This window comes from Crocodylus porosus, unplaced genomic scaffold, assembly GCF_001723895.1.
Source record: "Crocodylus porosus isolate Cpor-Errol unplaced genomic scaffold, CroPor_comp1, whole genome shotgun sequence".
Taxonomy (NCBI): Eukaryota; Metazoa; Chordata; order Crocodylia; family Crocodylidae; genus Crocodylus; species Crocodylus porosus.
In genome coordinates this window covers 23,181,949-23,206,649 of record NW_017728906.1, presented here as the reverse complement: position 1 = coordinate 23,206,649, position 24,701 = coordinate 23,181,949, and the positions used below count along the sequence as shown (strand labels likewise).

At 43.3% G+C, this 24,701-nt stretch overlaps 1 protein-coding gene across 1 annotated transcript in view; it reads left to right on the top strand.

Annotated features, from left to right (window-relative positions):
- The window catches only part of LOC109305705 (SAM domain-containing protein SAMSN-1-like), a 142,456-nt gene that overhangs the window by 35,569 nt on the left and 82,186 nt on the right, over positions 1-24,701 (top strand). The window contains exons 6-9 of the mRNA XM_019528753.1: positions 5,080-5,156; positions 10,091-10,159; positions 17,441-17,567; positions 22,428-22,801. Coding sequence (XP_019384298.1) covers positions 5,080-5,156; positions 10,091-10,159; positions 17,441-17,567; positions 22,428-22,801 — 647 coding nt within the window. The remainder of the gene's footprint in view (positions 1-5,079; positions 5,157-10,090; positions 10,160-17,440; positions 17,568-22,427; positions 22,802-24,701) is intronic.

Sequence of the window (24,701 nt, the reverse complement as noted above, 5' to 3'; positions counted from 1 at the left end):
ACATCCTCCAGCCCCCCACCCCACCCCCTACTTACTGGCATGGAGTCTGGGTTCAGCTCCCTGCAGCGGTGAGCAGGGACTGCCCAAATTGCCAAGTTTCTGAATCTCCTCCGAATATTTTCTGAATGAATTCAGAGGCTTTGCATCATTTCAAACCTTTTTACTGGTCTTATGATTCAATTTGGATTCAAAGATTCGGGTGCTGAATCAGGCCAAATCTCCACTGAATCGAATCAACAACCGAAGTTTTGCCCAGCCCTAATACTTGGGACAGTGGGAGTTCAGGGTTCCAAGGACTGCTTATACTTTTTTTCCCTGCAGTGACTACTTATCTGAAACAGCCCTGGGAGCAGACAGTGGAACTGGATTTCTCTCTATGAGGAGATTGTCATAACCATTAGGCCAGGGGTGGGCAAAGTCTGGATCCACCCGGTAGTGGACTCCATTTCCCAGCAGCCCGTCACCATGAAGACCCCAGCTGCAGCTCTGCTATGATAGTGCAAGGCTGGGGTTGCCATGGAAACCAACCCATCTGTGCTGGGAGTCACTCACTCCCAAGATAATTTCTTCTGCTCCAGCAAATGCCTGCATGTACTGTGGCTTCTCCCAAAAGAAAACATGTTCCTCCAGCATTCCCCCCATGACTCTGCCCTAGAGAGACAGTTTTTTGCTCACTGCTGCTGCAGTAGGGAGCAGAACACACCCACTTCATAATCTCCACGTTATGCTACAGGGAAACACAGGCTAACAATGGGCAGTCTGGGTCAGCTAAACAGAGCTGCTCTATGCACTGGTGCCATCTGTTGCCAGGCAGACTAAGGAAGCCTGCAGAACATGCTGACATGCACAGGCCTCCCCTTGCTGCCCGGTGTCAGCACTGTGAGCTCTCCACCCTTCAGGAACTCGGCATTCAAATTACCATATGCACAGCAAGTTTCTCTACCAGGAGAATAAACCTAGGAGTATTCTCCCAGATTATTCTCCAGAGTGTACTCAGTCTGTGCCTCATTTTAGGTTTCTACATTCCTTCTTGCAGCCATACCTTTCTCACTTAGCAGCTTTCCATGCTTCATGGGTTTAGCATAATTTTGCTTACAATAATAGCAATAATAAAGCAGAGTCTCCTGTTTTTTGCTATTCCAGGACCCACCAAACCAACACATTTGAAGAATTGGATTTTTCTCTGCTTTGTCATCCACACACTAAGTTCTGCTTACAGAGCTATATTTCTGTATAGCTGGAGGCATTGGTCTAAGTAGTCTTTTATTGTTGGAGATACAGAGATCCCAGGCACAAGGGCACAGGCATGTGGGGAGGCAATGGTAGTGGGGCAGATGCCAAGAGGCACAGGCACAGGCATAGGCACAGGGGAGGTGGTGGCACAGGGGAGGGGTCAAGCTGCTTGCCCCTCACGCTTCTGCTTTCCCCACCACTACCGCCCTGCTCCTGCTTTTCCTACCACAGAGTTGGGATAGATTAATTTAAAACAACTGTCAGATAATTAGCATCTATACATGAAAATCTTACATTTGAAATTATTTTGGATTCAGATAAGTACAATAGATATAATAGCGTCTGTATTTATGAGTAAATACTGGGCACGTCTACACGTGCCCCGATGGTGCTGTTGTTACTGTACCATCTTTTAGTACTTTCTTTTGGAAGTACTAATGGATGGCACAGTAACAGCTCATACTGCACCATGTACTGCACTATGCGCACCATGCACGGTTATTTTTAGCTGCTATGTCGCCATAATAATGCACTATATACTGAGGGAGTGCATCACTATAACGACACAGCTATGGGATTTGCCCACAGACACTATATTGCCATAGTGCATTGCTACAGCAACATAGCAACATGTCTAGATGCACTCAACGGGACAGAAACTGTTTCTCTGAAGATTCATGTAGAAGTTAGGCTAGGATTAACCTAAAGGGAAATGAAGAAAATTGTGTAGCAGATCTTTAGAGAATAATGTACCATTGCATTCTGAGCACTTTGGACAAATGTGGGTCAGACTTTAGGAAAGACCTGCTTCCATGTGAAACCTAGAACTCAGGCTAGCTTACTTGTAGCCATGCTGCTGCTGGACAAACAAAGGCTTATCTGCATACAACACCAGGCTCTAGGTGTGTCAAATAAAGATCTCATCCCTAAAACTGTCTGTTTGCTGCATCGCTTTCTGCTTGTAAAGCAGCCACTTGGGCTGAACTGTAGCAAGAAGCTGTTCACTGATATGCAATTAGAAGACCTCTTTGAACATCATAGCTTAAAAGGGAAAAGCTAATAATATGCTTGTTCTTTACCTCGAAGAACAAGAAGTGCTAATTTTTCTTCTTGGTCCAATTCAGGACAAACACTTAATTGGGTCAATCTTTTTCCTTTTTTTTTTTTGTTTTAATTATTCTTGAAAGCCATGACAATTGGTATACCCAGGAAGTACAGTGAGCTTCTTTTAAGTTTTCATAGATTCATAGAAGTAGGGTCAGAAAGGACCTTGTAGATCTTCTAGTCCGACCTCCGGCCTGGGCAGGAGAGAAAACTGGGCTCAAATGACCCCAGCCAGGTAGACGTCAAGCCTCCTCTTAAAGACCCTCAGGATAGGAGCCATCACACTTCCCTTGGAAGTTGGTTCCAGATCCTAGCCGCCCTGACTGTGAAGTAGTGCATTCGGATGTCTAATTTAAACCTACTCTCTAACAACTTGTGGCTGTTATTCCTTGTTACCCCAGGGGGCGCTCGGGGGAACAAGGTCTCTCCCAAACCCTTCTGGTCCCCCCTAGTGAGTTTATAGACGGTCACCAGGTCCCCCCTCAGCCTTCTCTTGTGGAGGCTGAACAGGTTCAGGTCCCGTAGCCTCTCTTCATAAGGTCTGCCCTGCTGTCCTCGGATCATGTGGGTGGCCCTGCTCTGGACCCTCTCAGTGCTGTCCACATCCCTCCTGAAGTGCAGTGCCCAGAATTGGACACAGTACTCCAACTGTGGCCTGACCAGTGTCACATAGAGGGGGAGGATCACCTCCTTGGCCCCGCTTGAGATGCATCTGTGGATGCACGACAAGGTACGGTTAGCCCTACTGACTCTGCCCTTGCATTGTTGACCTATGTTCATCTTACAGCCGATAATGACTCCAAGATCTCTTTCTGCCACCGTGCTGTCAAGGAAGGAGTTTCACAGCTTATAAGTGTGCTGCTGGTTTCTACTGCCCAAGTGCAGCACCCCGCACTTGTCTGTATTGAAACCCATCCTGTTTTCGTTAGACCACCCCTGTAACCTATTTTGATCCTTTTGTGGATCAAAAAATTAAAGCTAATTTTCGATCCTGTTTTGATCCTTGGTTTGGTTAATCTTGGCTACGTGGTTGAGGACCCCCTGTTGGATCTCGGGGTTTTTTGTGGGAGGGTTTTTCATAGGGAATGTTAGTATACTGTTTTTCAAGAGCCCCTATATCTCAGGCTAAATGCTTTAAATGGCTTGATTTTCAGAAGTTCAGCCCCCATTGCCTTCAAGATTTGTGTATGCTCAGCACTTTGGAAAAGTCAGTTCTCTCACCTTTAGATTTCTAATTATGTGTTTTGGAGCCTAACTTTAGGTACTCTTTTTTTTTTTTCCACGTAGTAGCCTTATTGTCACTGTTAGGTCTGCAGGAGGCAGATGATGTGTGAACTACTGTATATTCTATCAGAGCCACTAATGCCAAACCTATGCAATGCTTTGATAAAGTTTTCTGTTGTTCCTGTTACCTTTCCCTGTTGATGACACATCTAGCAAATGAAAGAATTAGGTATTCATGCTGTCAATCTTAACATTAAAAAAGAACTCTGACGTCAAGTCCATCCCACTCTTTTTTTCAAGGTTTACTGTCACGTTCCCATGCATTTGTTCATTCCTACAATGTCTAGGGTGAATTAATTTGTTATTTCCAATGTAACTTTGTTTCTATTTCTATTTTTAGTTTTAAAAAATTGATCTTAGCTTTTTTTTAAAAAAAAAAAAGAAAAACAGTCCCTACCTCAGCTTGAGAATAAATTTTATCATACGGTGGAGCTTCAAATTCATCTAAGCACACATTTTATTTTTTAAGGTAATGCTCTTGCAAACATTTGCACTCATAATTTTAAACACAGGTGAATTTAGTCACAGGCATAAGAGTTTGTAGGATCATTCTTGGCTGATGAAAGAGAAACAATCAGCTCCTAAGCTTCCCTAGCAAGATTCTGACACTTCAATACATGTTGAATATCTTAGCCCATTAGGGCTCTCATTGAAGTCAGTGGAATTACTTGTGTTGTAAAGTCTTCCTCAGTGGGAGGAAGAGTGCCAGGTTCTGGGCCTCAGTGAGTAGAACTTACTAAAAAAGATCCAGAAAACCCAAAAGTCATTTCCCCCACAAACTAGGGTCTATTCTTTTAGCAATTGATGAACTGTTTCTTATAGCCACAACAAGAGAATGGAATATATTCTCCAGGTCCCTTATTCTGCATCGCTACAGTCTGTGGAAGTTGTCACTGACTTCACTGAGTGTAACATCAGGCTCTAGTTTTTCAAATGACTCACTTGCTGAATTATTGCCTGTTATTAAATAGCGAAGGCTCATATCCTTCCTAGGTCAATGTCTATGCTGCCTAGAAAAAAAAAGCTGAAGAGGAAGTTCAACTTTTTAAAACATTTTTTTTTTACAGTCCAAAGCCAAACAGATCTTAGATTGCAAAGATCATTTTTGCCCAAGGCCATAATTTTAACATTAATATTCCACATTCTAAAGCTGTAAGATAGCTAGGTATGAGAAACTGCTTGGTAGGTAGGGAGTCTAATTTATTGAATGGAGAAATATGTGCAGATGAAGTAATAAACACAAATAGATTTTATGTATGTAAGTTATTTTGCCACTTTACTCTGTAGTCTTACTACAAAACATTTATGATGAGATAAAGCTTGTTTAAATGATATAAAATTAACTTCAAAGGGTCAAAATAGCGAAATATGTGTATGCAGTTCAAACTGTATTGCCTTAAACAGCTAAGACCCAGAACTTTGTCATAATTATTTAAATTAATTTCTGTTGTATTTCAGAGCTCAGTGAAAATAATCTTATAGGTGATAGCATACATTTACTGCAAGGAAAAAAGGTGGAACAAACCACATGTGAGGTAAGAAAAATAATTTCTGTTCAAAATCTAATACTCTTATTATATAAATAGCAAATTTCCTGCCTCTCTTCAGCATGAGTTTGTCACTAATTGAGTTTATGGTCATTGTGAATGCATATCTGGGAAGCTGAGTTGAAAAGAAGACTCAAATGTCAACTTGAGTTACGTGCCATATTTGTTATACAACCCATACAAGGTTTAATACTTTACCATCTTTTCTCCTCAGTGACTAGGTATATGTTAAATTTATATGCAGGAATTTTATATGACAAACCTATGCTAAATGCTTAGATCAGTTTGCCGATTGCTACAGTGGTACATACTTTCTGAATTCATACAAATGTGTACTATGTTTCTTGACAATCTGCTTTATATGACTACGTTAGTTAACTAACTAATATGAGCAGTTCATGAATTCTGACCCCTGGGCTTGCATAATAACAACAACAATGACACAGAAGTAGTTAATAAATCCATCAGCTGGTAAGAACTGAGCAGAGGTACATGAGGAGTTGTAGCAAGTTGAGGGCTCAGGCAACAAGCATTTTGTTTTCCTTTCAATTTATTTCCAACAAAGAGCAGTTACCAGCCAATATTTTTACTTGAAGGGTCAGATGTTCATCTGGTAGATATCAGCTTAGCTCCACTGGTACCAGTGGAAGGGCGCATCTACACATGCTATTAAAGTGGAGCAGTAAACTCTGGTGCTTATTACACTGGAATTTATTGCTCCTGGGTTCTGCATTTACACACACATCTGGGGCAGCAGCATGTTCAGCCAGGCTGGAGCAGCCCCCACCTGGCAGGGGATCCAAGGCAAGGTTCGCTCTAAGGTGTGCACATGCGCAGCCACGCACAACTTAAAGTGCGGCCACGCACAGCCTTTTCAAGGTCGCGCACCAGGAGAGGCTAGAGCCAGAGCTGGCATGGGCTCCACTGGCTCTGGGGAAGTGCTCTACTCCCCCGCATCAGGGCTGGGGAATGGTGTACTTCCCCAGAGCTGGCAGAGCCCGCACCAGCCCCCCACCCCAGTCTCCATCCCTGCCTTGCCTCACCTCGGGGAGGAGCTGCTGCCTGCCCCAGTGAGGCTCCACTGGCTCTGGGACACTGCTCCAGTCCCTGCCATGGCGTCTGGGGGCATTTCCCGCAGTGTCCCAGAGCTGGCAGAGCCTCACTCAGAGCAGGCAGTGGCTCCTCCCTGAGGTGAGGCAAGGCAGGGAAGGAGGCTGGGGCGGGGGCCTGGTGCAGGCTCCGCCATGTCCGGGGAAGTGCTCCACTCCCCAGCCCTGAAGCAGGGGAGCAGAGCACTTCCCAAGAACTGGCGGAGCCCGCGCCAGGCTCTGGCTGCAGTCCCTGGTCCCTGGTCCCCGGCCCCAGCCCCTGGCTTCCGGCCCCTGGCCCCAACCTCCAGCCACCAGCCCCTGGCTTTAACCTCTGGCCCCCAGTTCCAGCTTTGGCACCTGGCTCCGGCCCCTGGGCCCCAGCCCCTGGCCTCTGGCTTCAGCCCCTGACCCCCAGCTCCAGCTCTAGCCCCTGGCCCCAGGCCCCAGCCTCCGGCCCCCAGACCTCAGCCCCCTTCAGTAAGTGTCCCACGCCAGACCGAGGTAGCTCACTCACGGACTGAGGCAGTGCGCTCATGGACCAAGGCGGCGCACTCACAGACCACTGCTCCTTAGAGAGAACATTGATCCAGGGGTCAGCCTGCCAGCCCATGGCTGCTCTGAATGGGCTCAGTGTGCTGCAGAGGGGCTGGCCGGGGCGTGAGGATGCTTCAGTGGAGGGCTAGTTGGCAGGCAGCTCCCACGCTGAAGCACCCTCATGTCCCAGCCGAGTATGTCAGAATCTACACCTGCACCGCTGCAGAGTAAAAAGAACTCTGTAGAAGGATAGTACTTATATTTACAAGGACTACCATGTTACAAGGACTACCATGCTGTGGACTTAATTTAGTTTCATGCAGCCTAATAGGGCCATTTACTGATGAGCTAATTACTTTACTCCACAGTACACATCTTGTGAGATGCACCTGAAGTATGCTAATTTACACCAGGAAATACAGGCAGTCCTCAGACTTACAACACAATTGGTTCCTGAAAACCGCATCTTAAGTCGAAATGTTGTAACTGGGAACCAATTTTTCCCATAGGAAACAATGTTATAAATGGGGGATTGGTTCCTGAACCAAGGCCCAATACCCTGTTTTCACCAAAGATAACCCAGAATTATGTACTCAATCAATTATAGATGAGTAATATAGCTACATTAATGTATTTATATTGTAAATAGCATTCATATTGTAAATAGCATTCATATTGATTTGGAAGGACTTCGAGGTGACTTTGCTGGACTTTTTGAAGGATTCTTGGCTGGAGTCTTCTCAGGAGTCTTGGCTGCAGGTTTTCCTGGAGTCTTGTCTGCTTTCTTAAAGTGTCCAAGGAAGTTGGGACAGATGTTCTCCAAGGAGCCAGGCAATGCAGCGAACTTGTTCGCTGGTGTGACATTGTGTCAGATCAAGCATTGTAAAGTTGAAACTGCCATCAGAAGGTTGAAATGGGGTGTCAGTTTATAAATGTTGTAAGTGCGAAACGTAACTCAAAATGTTGTAAATTGAGGACTGCCTGTATCCCAAAGGCAATAATATCCATAAGAACTTGCTCAAAGCAGTAATTTGAGCACAGACAATTTGATAGACTTTGTTTTACAGCAGCATATTTTGCTTGGTGAAAACATTATGCTCCAAAGAAGGCTCCTGTGTGGGCTTTCTGAACTCAGCCCACAAAACAATTCTTTTGGGATGTTTCTCTCAAAAGTACGAACCCATCACCCTGAGGGCATCTGGAATGAGACAATGGATAGAGCACACCCACCTCTACCTATATTGGAGGAAGTCCGTTACAGCGAGGAGAAGCCAGAGAATCTATGGGAGGAAGGGGCAAGACAGGTCAATGGGTGATCGAATACTTTGATCCTGGCTCTCCTGCTTCACCTCACAACTCTGTCATGACAACATGTTTGTGGTGCATCTATATGCCCAGTGTCCTTCTCCAAGAAGAGTATGTGTATGTGGCAAGGCAAAGGCTCCTTCCTCTCCTTGCTGAGATGACTGATCTCTTTTGCTATTCAACTCCCTCCTTATTGTCAAACACCAGGAAATACCTTTGGCCTCTGCCTCCACTTGAGTGCAGCAAGATTTTGGATCTGTATTTAGGTCACACTTCCCCTTTTCCTATCACTTCCAGCCATTCAAGTGGATTAACAGTAGTGGTCCCTCACACCTCGGTAGCAGTCTTTGACTTATTCCTGAATGGAGCTTTAAGGGCTCTTTCTCGGACACCATAAAAAAGATACAAGCCTTATTTTAGTCTTCAGTTGAGGAGTTTTTTTAGAAGTCTTTAAAATACCCTACCAAAAGGCAAGATAGCCGTTATTAGCTTGCCTCTAATTTGGCGACTCCCATTGTGTGTGAAATGCTTTGGACCTGTTCTAGAAGTCCATAAACTGAGTTAAAAGGCAAATGCATGGCCTAGGAACCTCTGCGTTTTGTTGGCAGCTTTATACCTATTGGCTCTGATTTTTGAGAAGCCAGTTTTGAAAAAATTGGACTGTGGTACTTTTTTAAAACAACACGTGTTTGGCACTCACTACCCCTGAAGCTTACTTTCCTCAGAGTGCTAGGCTCAGGGTAACATTTGTAGAATTGCCTTGTAACCTTCTGGACCATTATGATCATTGTCTGCTTCCATTTTTGTTTAGAAACCAATTGCATAGGAAGGGTGAAAAAAATAAGCAAACATTTGGGGATTTTTTTTTTTCTCCTTCAACTTAAAAATAGCCAAATGGACTTCTCTGAATGCCCTTGAAACTTAAATCTCTCTGCATTCTGCAACCTGATGCTTTATTTCATCTAAGGCTACATGTAAATCTCTGAAAACAGGGACAAATGCAATGAAAATACAATTTGAGGGAGAGTGGCATGAATGGCACTATGATAATTATAGCATACCATCAAGAGTATCACATGGAAGCTTTACTCTGCATTTATTTTCATATCCTTGTTCTTGTTTGTTCATCTCTGGCAGGGCTCACTTGATGACTCAAACTCTTTGTAGCATATTGGGAAGGATATAAAATATGAAGTAATACAGTCTTTGGGCTAATACATTTTCAAAAATGTTTCATGCCTCATTTCTCACGTAAATTCTTAGGTTGCATTCAGCCTTCAAAGTGTCATTCATATTCATGAAGAAAAAAGGGCTACTGTTCATTACTTTCACTGATAAGCTATAAGCACCGTCAGGCTTACCCACCAGGGACTGCATCAGTGCACCAGGAGAGTGTTTTCTCCTGATGTTCCTGTCATGAGGACATTGTGACCAAAGGAGCAGATTATGGACAAACAACAAAGGCACATGGTCTGTTTTTTTCTTGCTTCAGAGAGCTATGAGATCCCTGACTCTTTCTCTGTGTTTTTAACCCCATTCAAACTCTCACCCAGAAGGTGCTGCCTGTTTGAATGAGACCTTCTGTGGGAATCCATTTTGACTTTCCTTCTGTAGCTGCTTCTCCATCTAGGGCATTCCCACCCGCTATTGCCAAGGGAGTAAGGAATGGAGACCTAGAATTAAACTTGAGCACATAGTAATTTACAGCTGTCACTGGGCTAACACATGATCTGCTCTTATATTCTACTGTGCCTCCAAGTGTGATTCACAGAAAGGAGAAACAGTTTTAAGTTTGGAGACACTTGATGAAATAAGCATTTTGGATAAATCAGAAGGCAGTTGGATGTCAAGCTGTGTTTAAGTGAGAGGCACTGGTTTTATATGTATACAATATAATGTGGAAAATTGCATCTCTCTTAGCCTTTTGTTTTGTAACATTGCTGTTAACACTTCTGTTTTGGCTGTTTTTTGTGTACTGTCCTTATGGTCAAGGTGGTGAATTATGAGCAATGGATTCCACCCCAAGCCCCAAGTCCAAGTGGGTCTAGCAACAGTGAAATGGTAAGTTGTTGTGAAAACCTTTCTACTTTTATTTAGAGTTGAGCATGCAGAAAGACCCAAGCAAGTCCCAAGAAGTCATCCTCCCACTTTATTCAGCCTTGGTGAGGTGGCAGCTGGAGTACTGCATCCAATTCTGGGCTCCACACTTTAGAAAGGATGTAGAGAAGCTTGAGAGAGCCCAGAGAAGAGTCATGTGCATGATTAGAGGATGAGAGCAAAGTGCTTACTTATGAGGAGAGACTGAGAGCCATGGGACTCTTCAGCCTGGAGAAGCACAGGATCGGGGTGACTTGGTGGCTGCCTATAAGTATATAAAGGGTGTGCATCAGGAGCTGGGGGAATGCCTGTTCACCAGAGCACCCCAAGGGATGACAAGGTCTAATGGTCACAAACTGCTGAAAGACTGTTTTAGACTGGACATAAGGAAAAACTTCTTTACTGTCCAAGTCTCCAGAGTCTGAAATAGACTTCCCCCCCAGAAGTAATGCAAGCACCTATTCTGAATACCTTTAAGAAATGCTTGGTTGCTTAACTTGCTGGGGTGATCTGACTCCAGCTGACTTCCTGTCCCTTGGGCGGGGGGCTGGACCTGATGATCTTGCAAGGTCCCTTCCAGAAAAAAATGGATTATTGATTTTCTTCACTTCACTTGATAAGAGTTCCCAAAACTTAGACCTCTTTCCAATTCTGGAGTAATAATCATGGAATCACTTTCTTCTCTATGGAAAAAAATGTCTAATTCCTGCAGTGAGATTCCACGAGGAAAGAATATCTAAGTCCAGCCCTAACCATGCTTCCTTGGCCAAATGGTAGGTTCTGAATTGGTGGAAGTTCAAAGTTGAAAAAATAGGGATCCAAGTTTCATGGGCAGAGATGTACAAAAGAAATTTATCTAGTGTCTGCATGAAACATGCTTGAACATTGGTTTAGCAGTTCTTTATGAGAGATGCATTATCCCAAATCCCTTAATACAGTTTGGACTATTTTATATAGGTTATTTTACTGTATAATTTTTTTAGAAAAGCAAATGTTTTATAACAGCATAATATTTAAATGTGTATAATCTAACTTGGAAGCAACATTGCAGATTACCAGTATTTTCCAAGAAATATTATAAAAATATTTCTCATGGTAAGGTTATAATATAAGAACAAAAAAAATGACTCTAGGTTTACTCTTTATCATAATTCACTTTAAATTTAATTCAAGTCCAAGTCAAAGGTCATAGGAATGTAAGTACTGGAAGGGACTCCCCAAGTCATCAAATCTAATCCATTGATTTGCAAACAAATTTTGAATCAAGAATTCCTCAAAATTGTGACTTCAAACTCATACACAACTAGAAGGTACACAAGACTCTACAACATGCCATAAGTTAAAGCAAGGGTGGCAAGGCCATCAGTCATTGCAGTGACAGAGAACAAGAAAATGTGTGTATTTAGATACAGACAACCCTTGCTTAACGCTGTTTCACTTAGTGCTTCTCTATAACGCTTATTTTAATGCTTATTTTGATACGTGATTCCACTTGGCGCTCAGTGAGTTTCATTATACCACTCACAGTCACCATCTTGGGTCACTAAAAACACAGTCACCATCTTGGGTGATCAAAAACTTTCAGTTTCACTTAATGCTAGTTTCACTTAACACTCGGTTTTTCAGAAACCAATTAAGAGCACTAAACAGGGGTTGCCTGTAGTCAGATATACATTTCGTTTTGGATGCTTAGGTAAACTAAAACTAAAACTACAGACATTTTGACAGCACTTCCTGTCAGTAAATTCTAGGTATTCAGTGGTTATTTCTGCCTACAAAGGATATCCATTATATTATTATTTAAGGACATTTAATTAACATTAGATACTGCCCAACAAATGCTTTTAAAACAAAGAGGATTACAGTTTACCCATCAGTAAAATTACATGAGTAGCTTATATGCAGATTTTCTTTTAATGTCCCCGAAACAAAAATCCAAGGTCAAATCTCCAGACCCAATATCCATGGCTTGATTCTACCTTGTCTTCGCATAGTAGTAAGAAATGGATGCTATCATAATTTTCTGCTTGTGTATTCTGATTCCATACACACTTTGGCACGCTTTTTGAAAAGTGAATTCACAAAGTGCAAGACAGTGGAATTAAATGCTCTATTTCTATTCTGTGGTAAGCCAACTTCACGAAACTGAACAGCCTAAAGGGTACCCTGGCTTTTTCCCCTATTTCTAATTCTACCTGCATTTAGTTTGGGCCCAACATTCGCACTGAGAAATGAAATGCACAGTTTTGAACCTCTCACTGGTTTATTGCAAGGAACTATAAGACCAGACCCTCAGCTGAAGTAAATTGGGTATAGGTCCACTGAAGTCAATGGATCTATGTTCATTAACATCAGATGCAAAGCTGGTCTCTAATGCCCAAATATATAAATATACGATGAAAAATATTGAAATGCTTTTCATCTTGCAGACGGTATTCTGATGACATGTTCTTAGATATGTAAACTCTTTCTTTTATTTTGCTAGGTCATGCTTGGTTCAACCCAATTTCCAGTACTCTATTACATCTCAAGAACCTATTTAGTCTGTAATCTTTTCTCCATTATTTTTTCAGCCCTTTACCCCTGTCCATTTCTCAAACTCTATGCCCCTTCCGCAAGAGCAATCATTAAGTTTGCAAATTAACTTCTGTTTTAACTCTGCTTCTACTCGCTTGGGATTGAGGGGATGGTGAGTTTACCAAGGGCCTCTGTTGTTGCAGCAAGAGCAAATAATCTCCCAGTGTAGTATGCTACCTAAAAACAACGCTTTGCTTTTCCATAGTAGTCTCAATAGTTACTTATTTCTGTGTATGTAACTCTCAAGCCTCAGTACAATAACATCTGAAGTACTGTCTCAGAAGTATGGGAATCCATATTGATAAGATTAGTGTATGCTGTGCTTCCTGAATGTGTGTTATGTTGGATGCTTCACTATATTCTGTGTATACGAAGTGCTCCGTAAGTGGCTTTTCCTGACTATTACTGAGACCCTGAAAACCCTGTAACCAAAGCAAGGGCTAATGAAGCCAAGAACCTCTCAAGATCAAGCTCTAAGAAATATAACTGCATATAATAGACTCTGTGGGCAGTACTGATGCAGCCTTTCCTGTTTTAATTTTTGACTACAGATTATGTATGTAAAAAAATAGAAACGACCCATAATGCGTAGCCTGTTTGCTGGGGAGAGTTCAACAAAGGTCTCTGTGTTTCTACTTTCTGATAATAATAGCAGTGGCAGTTAATTATTTGTAATTTTACAAAATTTGTTGACACACTAGGCCAATTTTCTGCTGGTATGTGTGGATGAAACACCACTGAAATCAAAGAGCTGCATCTATTTACAATAACAGAAAATAAGCCCCATTACGTTTACCATAATGCATAATTATAAATTACGGTTACCACTGTGACAGAAAATCCACCATTGTAAAACATATTGGGGATTTATCCTTTTTTATTTTTCATGTATATTTACTTTTACTGGCTGTGACTGAAAGGCAATTATCACATGAATTACTGACATTTGACCATAGAAAAGAGCTTGTTCTCTATAGAAATACAGAATATCCATGCTAAACTCCTTAAGTAAGTCAGCTGCAGGAGCGTCTGCCTCTGAGAACTATTGTTCAATTAGCATTTAAATTTGTCAATAGTATCTAGGCAGACAAGGTTCTTTGGGTGAATCTGATATCTTTTATTAGACCAACTTAAATAGCTGGAAAACAATTTTTAAGCAAGCTTTCAGGTTCAAAAACCCTTCGTCAGGCTAAGGAAGTTTCAGCAGTTGGTGTGTGTGCTCTTCCTGGATGGAATGAAAAGTAAAGAAGCCAGAGCCTGGTCTGGTCTGCATACAAGACAGGTAGTCAGTGAAAATGTAGACTGAGGAGTTAATGGGTGGAAGACAGGCTGGGTGGGGGGGGATGAAAGAGGGATGAATAGTGGAGAAGTACCTGGGGAGTCAGATGTCAGGCAGGTTATAATGTGTCATAAATCCAATGTCTATATTTAGTCCATGATTTTTAGTATCCAGAAGGTTGATGAAGTGGAGTTCATAAGCTCATCTCTCGAAAGTGTTTTCTAAGTATCCTTTGAGGATCAGGACTGAGAGATTGGAGAGAGAGTGGTTTTCTTCTGAGAAATGTGCCCTCACAGGTAATTGGGTATTCCTGTCTTTGATAGATTCCCGGTGTGTATTCATTCTGGTGCTGTTGTTTGGTCTCTCCTTTGGACTTTCCATCAGGGCATTTGGTGCATTGGATGAGATATGTAACATTTCTGGAGGTGCAGCTGTAAGATCCAGGAAAGCTGACGGCTCTGTTGTGGGGTGTAGTAATTGTGGGGGTGGTGGAGATTTGTTGGCAGGTTTTGTATTTCTTGTCCTGGCATGGTCTGGATCCATTTGTTGTGTTCTGGGCTTGAGGAAGTTTGCTTCTGGTGATGAGGTTAGCAAGGTTCGGTGCTTGTTTGAAGGCTAGGATGGGTGGCTCTGGAAAGATCTCTTTAAGAATAGGGTCTCTTTCTAGTATGGGTTGTAATTGTTTGAGGATTTTCCATACGGGTTCGAGGGAGGGGTGATAGGTCATAACCAGCAGTCTGCGATTTGTAGGGGGTTTTCTTCTGTACTGCAGCAGTTCTTCACATAGTATCCGGGTGGCTCTTTCAAACATGTGATCTCTCTCTCTGGAGGAGTGTCCTTGTTGAGTGAAAGCCTTTTTAAGATTGGTGAGGTGGCAATCCCAGGTGTTCTCTTCAATGCACATTCGGTGGTATCTGAGGGCTTGGCTGTATATCACAGCTTTTTTGGTGTGTTTAGGGTGATTGCTGGTTCTGTGCAGATATGTATGTTGGTCTGTGGGTTTCTTATATAACATGGTCAGTATTTTATCATTCTGGATACTGATCATCGTGTCTAAAAAGGAGATGTTGGTGCTGGAGTATTCTAGAGAAAACACACACGTGCGCACGTACATACACACACACACACACACACACACAGAGTAAAAGCTCTGTTATCCGGCATCCCCCGGGAATGGGGGATGCTAGATAACAAAATAGGCCAGTTAATTGAGCGGCCCCAGCCACCACTTCTCATGCCACGTCTGGGTCTTCCCTCTGCCCCTCCCACGGCATCACTGCCACCCCGTGGGACAGGGAGGCCGGTCCTGCACAGGCCCACACAGCCTGTTATGCCCCCAGGCTTTGGGAACTGGGTAGTGCAGGCTGCTTCACCCCGGGCCATGGGGGCTCAGAGAAACCAGAAGGACCAGGGTGGGCACTTCTGGTTTCAGTTCATCTTACAAGCCAGCATGCCAGTTAGTGGAGCATGCCAGCTTGTAAGATGCCGGATAACAGAACTTTTATTCTGTGTGTGTGTGTGTGTGTGTGTGTGTCTGTGTGTGTGTGTCTGTGTGTGTGTGTGTGCACCATAATTAAATATTAGTCACTCTTTAGAAACCAGACTCCAAATGTATGAGGTTTATTCAACCCTGTGTACTTTAATATTTTTGTGACGTTGAATGGTGTCTGTCACAGCCCCATTTGTGGGGATCCCAGGAGCCCTATGTTTCTCCTCACTGTGCTGCCACTAACCTGAAGGAACAGACAGATTGCCCCAAAGATTACTCCCTCTCTCAGCCCCTCATATCTTCTGCCCTTGTACCTGGATTCTGCACTTGCAGTGAGGGATCTCTGCCAGGCCTGAGTGCTCTGCACTATAGAGGTATGGAAGAAATTATAAGTCCCCCTTTCCATGGAAAGTGGAGCCTGGAAAATCACTCTTCCAGAAGTCACTTCTTACAGAGATAGCCAGTAGGGAGACAAATAGCAAAAGGTTTTATTCAATATGATGAAAGAATTAGGCAGACAAGACAGACCATAGGTTTGGAGCCAGAAAATAGGACAAACACAGAGTCTTACCCTCCCATCTGGCTACCCCTAACCTCCCATGAGAGTCCTTGCCAAAGACCTAGAATTCAGCCTTCCTGCTGATTCTACCAGTCCTGGCAACCGAAGCCAGTGATCCCCTGCCCCACAAACCTCAAACAAATGTTCTAGCCTAGCTGGGATCTAAAAATCCTGAAAGCCAACCCTTCACCCACCCCCCACAATTAGCAGTATTCTACTGCTCATGAGTCACCAGATTCTTCCTGAAATCCTTGGTGTGCCTGAGGTACCTGGTGTCTAGCTTGCTTGATAGGTCACTACTCCCAGATGCCTTTGCTATTGTAGATACAGTTGATTGCTCAGCTGTAGGTGGACAATGCCAAAGGGGGGCCAAACCACCAGTGGCTCCTTGTTTCTGCAATTAAAAGAAGCAATTGTCCTGCTCCTAGAACACAATGGCAGAAGTTGTGGCATCACGTAGCAGTTCCAACCATTCCCTGAGATCCCTGGCTAAGCCATACCCAAAACTATAAAGATATACATAGGCAACATAACATAATCCATGCTGTGTTAATAATAGCATAAATGGATAGAGCATACATGAGTTTTCTAATGAGACCACACATGCCGTATCAGTACAAGAACAGCACAGGAAAACAATTATGACATGCTGTGACCTCCAGAGCATAACAGGGTACATCATAGTGTCTACTAAAAACTGCAAATTATTGTCCAGATTATTGTGAATATAACCCACAAATGGAAACCCATAACTCAAGGAAGCATCCCTATGCTAGGACAGCATTTACACACATGCCTAAATTAAGCACTTGCTTAAGCCCTCCTTCGTAAGTCAAGACTTAAGCATGGACCATTCAGTGTCACTATTTGTTAATTGTAGAGCTTACATGTTTGAGAGTTTAGAAGGTTTGCAGTAAGCAAACAGACATAGGTTTGATGAGTGTAGTTGCTGTGAGTATGCTTTTTAAGGTAGTCCTCTTATTCCCATGTGCATTGCATTAGTCCTTTAGGGTTGTTAGTTGTAGCTGTGTAGCAGACCCTCTCTATGCCTGAAGAAGGGTGTTTGTGCCCGAAAGCATACAAAGAACAATTTTTCAAACTGTTTAGTTGGTCTAATAAAAGACATCATGTCTACCCAAAGAACCATGTTTACCTTGCATCAACCCTGCAATTTTTGGATTACCTACTCTTAAAGCCATTTAGGATACAGCTAACGTTCATCTTGTTTACTGACAGAAACTTGTTTTGAAGCTGTACTTCCTTGCTTCTCAAAATATTTATAACCCATACATTTTATTGTTTTTCCTCATGTTAGTTTTTGGTTGTTGATTTTTTCCCCAGGTGGCAGAATCAGATGATAACAAAGCTGAGTCAATGGGAACATTAAAACGATTGCAGAAATTGGTGAGAAACAAAAAAGCCAATGCCCAGAGTTTGGATGATGCCAAACATGTTTTGATACCTCTCAGTAAGTAAAGCACCATTTTAACATACCCTTCCACATCTGGACAGAGCCTTTTTAATCAAGAAAGCTGTAACTCTGCTTAATTCTAGTCCTTTGTTCAAAGTCTAGATGTTCTCTACAACACCTGAACACCCCAGCAAATGTCACTGTAATGCTGTTACTTCATAAATAAATCTGATAGTGTGAAAATTGTTCTCCAGGGAATTAGTTTGTAATAAATGCAAATGCTTACAATTTTGGAGTGCTTAATATTAAATATTTAATAATAAACACTAAGATTTCACACTTACTCTTTCATCTTAGGATCTGTTGAATTTTTATTATAATTCCCAGTTTTATCCCACATGAAAAAGGCAAAATGCACAGATTCAAAGGTGATTTTTAATGTCAGCCCTTGTGTTAGTAATAGTCCAAGGCTCTGGAGAGCACAGCAAACTGTAGTACATAAAACATCTCTAAAAAATGAGGTATTCCAAAGTACTCTGGGCATTTGAATGTGCCTCCAAGAGTTAACTGGTCTGATTATGCAGCAGTTCCTTGTCTGAATTCATTTTGCTGGCATTAGTTTAACAGTGAGCATTCAGTGTACTTTGTATTCATGTATATGATTATTTTTTAACTAATCCCAACAAAATGAGTTTGACTATCAAATAAGCAGCTGGCCTAGCCAAAACAATGATGTAGTGGAAGCACACAGGAAGCTGAGTTAAGGAAAACAGCAAGAAATGTTATCAAGTGGACAATATATCCTTTGATTTTACTATTTAATAATAGGTCTTTCTGGGTGCATCTACATGAGACACTATGGCGCAGTAGCTCATTGCTACCATGCAGTAGTGTTGCCAGGCATCAGCCATGTGGCAGTGCTACTGCACAGTAGTAACAAGTTACTGTGCAGTAGCATTGAGCAAAAATAATGTGTGGCGATGGTCCTGCAGTCATTTAGTACTTCCTTATGCATTAACAAATGCACAGTCCACTGCTTGTGTAGATGTACCCTCTATGTCTCTAATTAGTTTCTATCTCTCTAATTAGTGCCCTGTATATAAAGATGATATACCTGTATTCTGGGGTGGTATTTGAATTGGACAGTAAACCTCTTGAAAGCCTTTAAGTAAAAGTCAGATCAGCCGGGGGAATGACATGGTAGGTATCTGCTACATGCCACCAAAGCAGGAGAAGGTGGAAGAGGCCTCCTCTAATAATTGATGGATGTTTTCACAGGAACTTTTCTCATAGGGGACTTTCATTACAAGGTTTTTTGATGGGAGGGCAACACAGCAGTGCAGAATCAGTCCAGAAATGTCTTGGGTTGTGATGGGGATAACTTGTTAATACAGAAGGTAGAGATGACAACTAGGGAGGAAGCACTTCTTGACTTGCAGCTTACAAACAGGAAGGAATTGATTAAACTATAAGTACCTTGGGTAAACAGTGGATGTGTCTACATGAGATACTTTAATTGAGATTAGAGTAAATTACTGTGCAGTAAATATCACTGTCTACATGTGCAAATGCTTACTGTGCAGTAATTTGCTGTAAGCTTGAGTAAATTTTCTACCTATAAATACAAGTAACAGATTTACTCAGGAGTGCTTACTGTGCAGTATGGCATGTGTAGATGGCTGACCAGAAACAAATTTACACCTGGTCAGCCGGAGCAGGGGGCAGGAGATTGCTCCCTGCCCCCAGGAGCTGCTTGCTGCCAGGGTGGGGGGTGGTCTCCACCACCAGGACTTGGGTGGGGACAATGCCCCCCTGCCCAGAAAGTAGGGAGCTCCTAGCCCCTGCTCCATGATCACAGAGCAGGGGCTGGGAATTGATTGTCCCCAGGCCCTCCGTGTTTGCAGAGAGGGAGTGGGAATAGGCTGGAAGCAATCGCAGAGCTGGGGGCTGGGAACAATCATCTGCCAGCCCCTGCTCCACAATTGTGGAGTGGGGACTGGGAGAAACATCCCAGGGCTAGCCAGGAACTGTCTTGGTCAGAAGCAGGCCCCATGCCCTGATCAGGCTATTGAGACATGCGGCTTGGAAAGAGCTGTATAGGAGAAGCAGGTCCAGCCCCCTGCCCCAATTGACCAGTGGGGCTGTTAGCAGTGAGCCGCCCCTGGTTGGGCAGGAATTGTCTGCCCAACTTGGGGCTCACTGCTAGCTGCCTCAGTGGTGGATCAGGACAGGGGGTTGGGACCTGCCTCTTTCATGCAGCTCTTTACAAGCTCCCTGCCTCAAGTTGGGGAGCTGGGGCAGGACATTGTCCCCTCCTGGGCTCTGGTGGTGAAGCCCACTCTGGCAGTGGTCAATTACCCCGGGGCAGGGAGCAATCTCTAAGCCTCTGCCAGGAGATAGCTGTTTCCTGGCCCTATGCTGCCTGCCAGCCCTTGTTCTAGCACTCAGGTGGAGACTATAGCTCCCCCTGGCTTCTTCAGGGGGCTGGTGCTAGACCAGAAGGGGTGGGAATAGACTGCTGCCAGGAGCAGCAAATCTGCTTCTGCATCCCTGCACATGTAGATGCCTGCCCAGGGTGGGTTTACTTTGCAGTAATTTACTCTAGAGTAAATTTACACAGCAAGCTATACAAAAGTGATGGGAAAATGGGAAGTGCAACAGGAAACCAACCTAGTTAGACTGCAATCTTTTTGATGAGTTGCAACTCAAAAACGGAACCCTATAAAAAGTGGATACATGGTCATATTACTAGGGAAAAGTATAAGAAGAGCAACACACGGCCATGCAGAGAGGAAAATTAGGAAGGCCAAGACACTATCTGAGATGCAACTGACAAGAATCATAAAAGACAATATAAAGGGAGTCTACAAGTGTGTCAAGAATATGATGAAGATCAAAAACCATTGGGCCCTTACAGGTTGCAGATGGCAGTGTAGTTATAGGTGCTGCATACAAACCTGAAGCATTTAAAGCCTTTTTTACACCAGCCTTCAGAACTAGGGGCAGCTCCCAGATGATGAGTACACTTGGCAGCAAAGATAGGGAAGTGGACAAACAGCTTAAGGTAGTAGAAGAATAGGTTAGTAATTAGTTAGAGAAGCTAAGCAATTAGCTAAGGTAATGTCAGAGCCATTTGCTGTCCCCTTGAAGAACTCGTATAGGTCAGATGAGGTCCTGGATTAGTGGCAAAGGGAAAATATAGTGTCCATCTTTAAGAAACAGAAACAGGATCTTCAAAGTTACAAACTTTGAGGCTGACCTCCATAACAGCCAGACTGACCTTGATACTTGGAAAGATCATGGAGCAGGTCCTCAAGAAACCTTTTGTGAGGCAGCTAGAGGAGAACAAGGTGATCAGGAATAGCCAGCATGGATTCACCAAGTGCAAGTCATGCCTGACGAACCTGATTTCCTTCTATGATAAGGTGAAAGGCTCTGTGGATGTGATATACTTTGTCTTTAGTTGTGCTTCCAGTGCTGTCTCCCATGACGTACTTATTAATAAGCTGAGAAAACAGGCTAGATAAAAGTACTTTAAGGTGGGTACATAAATAGTTGGATCATCTTGCTCAATGAATAGTCATCAATGGCTCAATTTCTAGTTGGGAGGAGGTATCTAGAGGGGTTTCCAAGGGATCTGTCATAGCTCCACTATTGTTCAACATCTTCACAATGATTTGGACAGTGGGACTGAGTGCATGCTTAGTAAATCTGTGCTCTCTCCTCAGCACCTCAGCCTTTCCTCTCTCCTCCTTTCCTTTCCCTGGGAGCTTTTAACTTCCTCTGGACCATCCAAAGATCCCCATCAGCTGGCCTAATCCTCCTAGGCAGGTAGGGAGGCAATCCTCCTTCAGCTGCCACCTGGGATGCAGGTCCTGAGCCATGGGTTGCATGGTTTGTAATTCTACCCAACTTGTAACTCCAAGTTGGCTGGAGTTATGGACACTTCAGATAGCAACACTAGGATCCAGAATGACCTGGATACACTGGAAAATGGTCATCAATCAACTATATATGATTCAACAAGGACAAGGGGAAAGTCCAGTACCTGAGACAGAATAAATGTCTGCACAAATGCAGACTGGTCAGGCTGTAGTACTGCAGAAAAGGACCTAGGGATTACAGTATACCATAAACTGAATATAAGCAAACAGTGTGCTCTTGTTAGAAAAAAAACCTAACACCATACCAGGTTGTATTAACATAAGTGTCACTTGAAAATCAAGAGAAGTGATTCTTCCTCTTTATCCAGGGCTTCACATGGAATACTGTGCACAGTTTTGGACCCCACTATTTAAGACAAGATATGGACAGATTTGAAAGAGTTTAATGGAGACCAACAAAAATGATTAGGGGCCTGGGAAACAGGATTTATGAGGAAAGGCTGAAAGAACTAGGTTTATTTGGTGTGGAGAAGAGAAGGCTGAGAGGGTTTGATAACAGTCTTCAAACACCTGAAGGTCATTATTGAGAGAATGGAAACAGGTTTTTCTCTGTGGCCATAGGGGCAGGATTAGGAGCAACAGCCTCTAATAGCAAAAGAAAAAAATTAGGTTGGAACTTAAGAGGAGTTTTCTGACTTTGAGGGTGGTAAAGCATTGGAACAGGCTATCTAGAGAAGTTGTGGACTCTCTATCCTTGGCGGTTTTCAAGAGCATGTTGGACAGACACTTGGCTGAAAAATTTAGTTAGGGGAGATCTTGCCATGAGCAGCGGGCTGGACTAAATGACCTTGTGAGGTCCATTCCAGTCCTACTTTCCTATCACCTTATGATCCTGTGATCCTAATTGATATTATTCTTAGAATTTTATGAAGTCTTTGGTTGCTTTCATCATACATAGTTTATTAAGCAATATTTCAAAAAAAGGTAACAATTGTATGTAATACAAACATGGTCTTTTTTTACATTCTTAAAGATTCATTCTATGATATTAATCTGTCAGAAAAGGAGGATGCACTGACTTCTTGCATGAAACTGACAAAACCTCAGGAAAAGAAGTTCTGGAAAGAGCTTGCAAGGCAAAAGGAAGAAATTGAGATGAGACCAGATTTTATTGCTGCTTCCCTGGGCAGATCATACACTTCTGGACCAAACAATTTTGGGGATATTTGCATCTATCCAGATACAGAATTTCAGTTGTGGAGTGACTGGAAGCCCTTTCCTGATAACCAGCTTTGTCCATGTGACTTCTTGATCTCAAAAATAGAAGACTGGGAGAACTGTATTTGCTGTTCTCATCATTCACGTGTTACATGTTCCCTTACTGATATGGATCTCTCATATTCATGGGTAAGTGATGTCCCTTACTGTTAAATGGATAAGTAGTGAAAATGTTTGCTGTTTGCTGATTTTACATTACCGACCTAATGAAGTTCATCACATGGTTATCAAACAGGAAATAACAGGAGAAAAAAAACGAAGGGACAATTCAGATATGATCCGAGGCATATGTACTTAATTTTTATTTGCATTCACTGATATCCCATTTGTATTTGGTCCATTAGAATATTCCTGTATTTACTTGAATCCTAGACAAGTCCTCTCCCTGCCATTCAACATGCAGGAGGGGGACCCACTCATCTTGGATTCAAGTACAAGGTGAAGCCAGGAGCAAGAAGTTGGGAGATCTGGCTCTGGCCCCAAGTCAGGATCAAGGCCAGATTTAGAGCCCTATCAGCTGTTTGCCCCTACCTCTGGCTGCCCCCTGCAGCCTCTGCTGGTGCTTCCCACGCTACAGTGGTAGGAGAGATGAATTTAAGATGACCGTCCAATAATTAGATTTGATACATGGAAAATGATAACGAATTTATATTTTTTCTTGTATATAATACAATTATTGAGGGGTTGTCTTAAATTTGAGGTCATCTTGGATTTGGGTGAATATGGTAGTACTATAAAGCTTGAATACTTTATATGCTGTCCTGTGTTTACACTTAAAACCTTTCTATTGTAGTTTGGGTCCTTTGGAAGGTTTCAAATGCAGCCTAATCTAAGGGTCAGTGTTAATTTAATGCAGAGCTCTACCAATCCTGGCCTACAGGTCACATGACAGCCACAGCTACCTTCTGTAGCCCAGACCAAAAATTTAGATGTTTGCAATGTATGCTGTCCACCATATATTTTGATATTGTAGGCCTCTTGCCTAAAGTTACCAGAGTTATTCAGCTTTGACCTGGACAATACTGCTGTTCCCTCAAACCCAAACTGTTCAGCATCAGTACTGGCATACATGACCACTGCACAAAAGTAGTAGCTGCAGTACCACCAACTCAAGAGCCTGCTCTGTACACACTGCCTCTCTAGCAAGAAGAAGCATACTATGAGTCAAATGGACTCTGCTCTCCATGCCTTACCTAATATTAACTTAGCCCTCCAGTTTAGACAGTCTTGACTTCTTGAGCTTTTGATCAGGCCTCTAGAGGCTGCTCTGAAACCAGTAATGAGCATTAGGGCCTTGTAATACATTATTTTTAGGTGGCTCCTGTAGCTCTTAACTCCTGGATTGCCCATACATTTACACATGAAACTAGTTTTAAGCATTCTTTAGGTGGCTTAAATTTGTGCCACTCCAGGAGAGGTTTATCTCTGATCTGTGTTATCCAGATTGTGTTACACTAATGTGTAGCCACTCCAGGCTACACAGGTAGTGTGAACACCCCACCTCCCCCACTGGCTCAGACTGGGCCCACTGAGCTTCCCTACTGCTCCCCTCTCCTCTCCCCCCCCATTTCGGCTGCTGATCCCTGCCCCCCTCCCCTATCAGCCCTGCTCAGCTCACTGTTGCCCCATGCCCCGGATCAGACCTGCCATCTCCTGCCTTCACCCCAGCACCCACTATCCCCCTTCGCTCACCACCCCCTATCCTCTTCGCTTATGTTTGGCTGCCAGCACTGTCCTACGGGAACAGGCAGGGAAGGGGAACCCAGCTGCCCAGCTCCCATTGTCACCACTCTCTGAACCAGACTCTGCTCAGAGAAGACAGTGGTGGCAGTAGTGGGGGCTGGGCAGAAAGATTGTCTTTCCTTGCCTGCTCCCCCAGGATAGCGCTGAAAGTCAAAGTAAGCTGTGGGGCAAGGAGAGAACCCCAGGGTGTGGGAGATCCCTTCCCTGAGGGCAAGCAGAGGAGCCACCAGCCCTGATCAGCCCACTGTCCCTCCCAACCCCCTGGATTGGATTTGTCTTCCCCTGC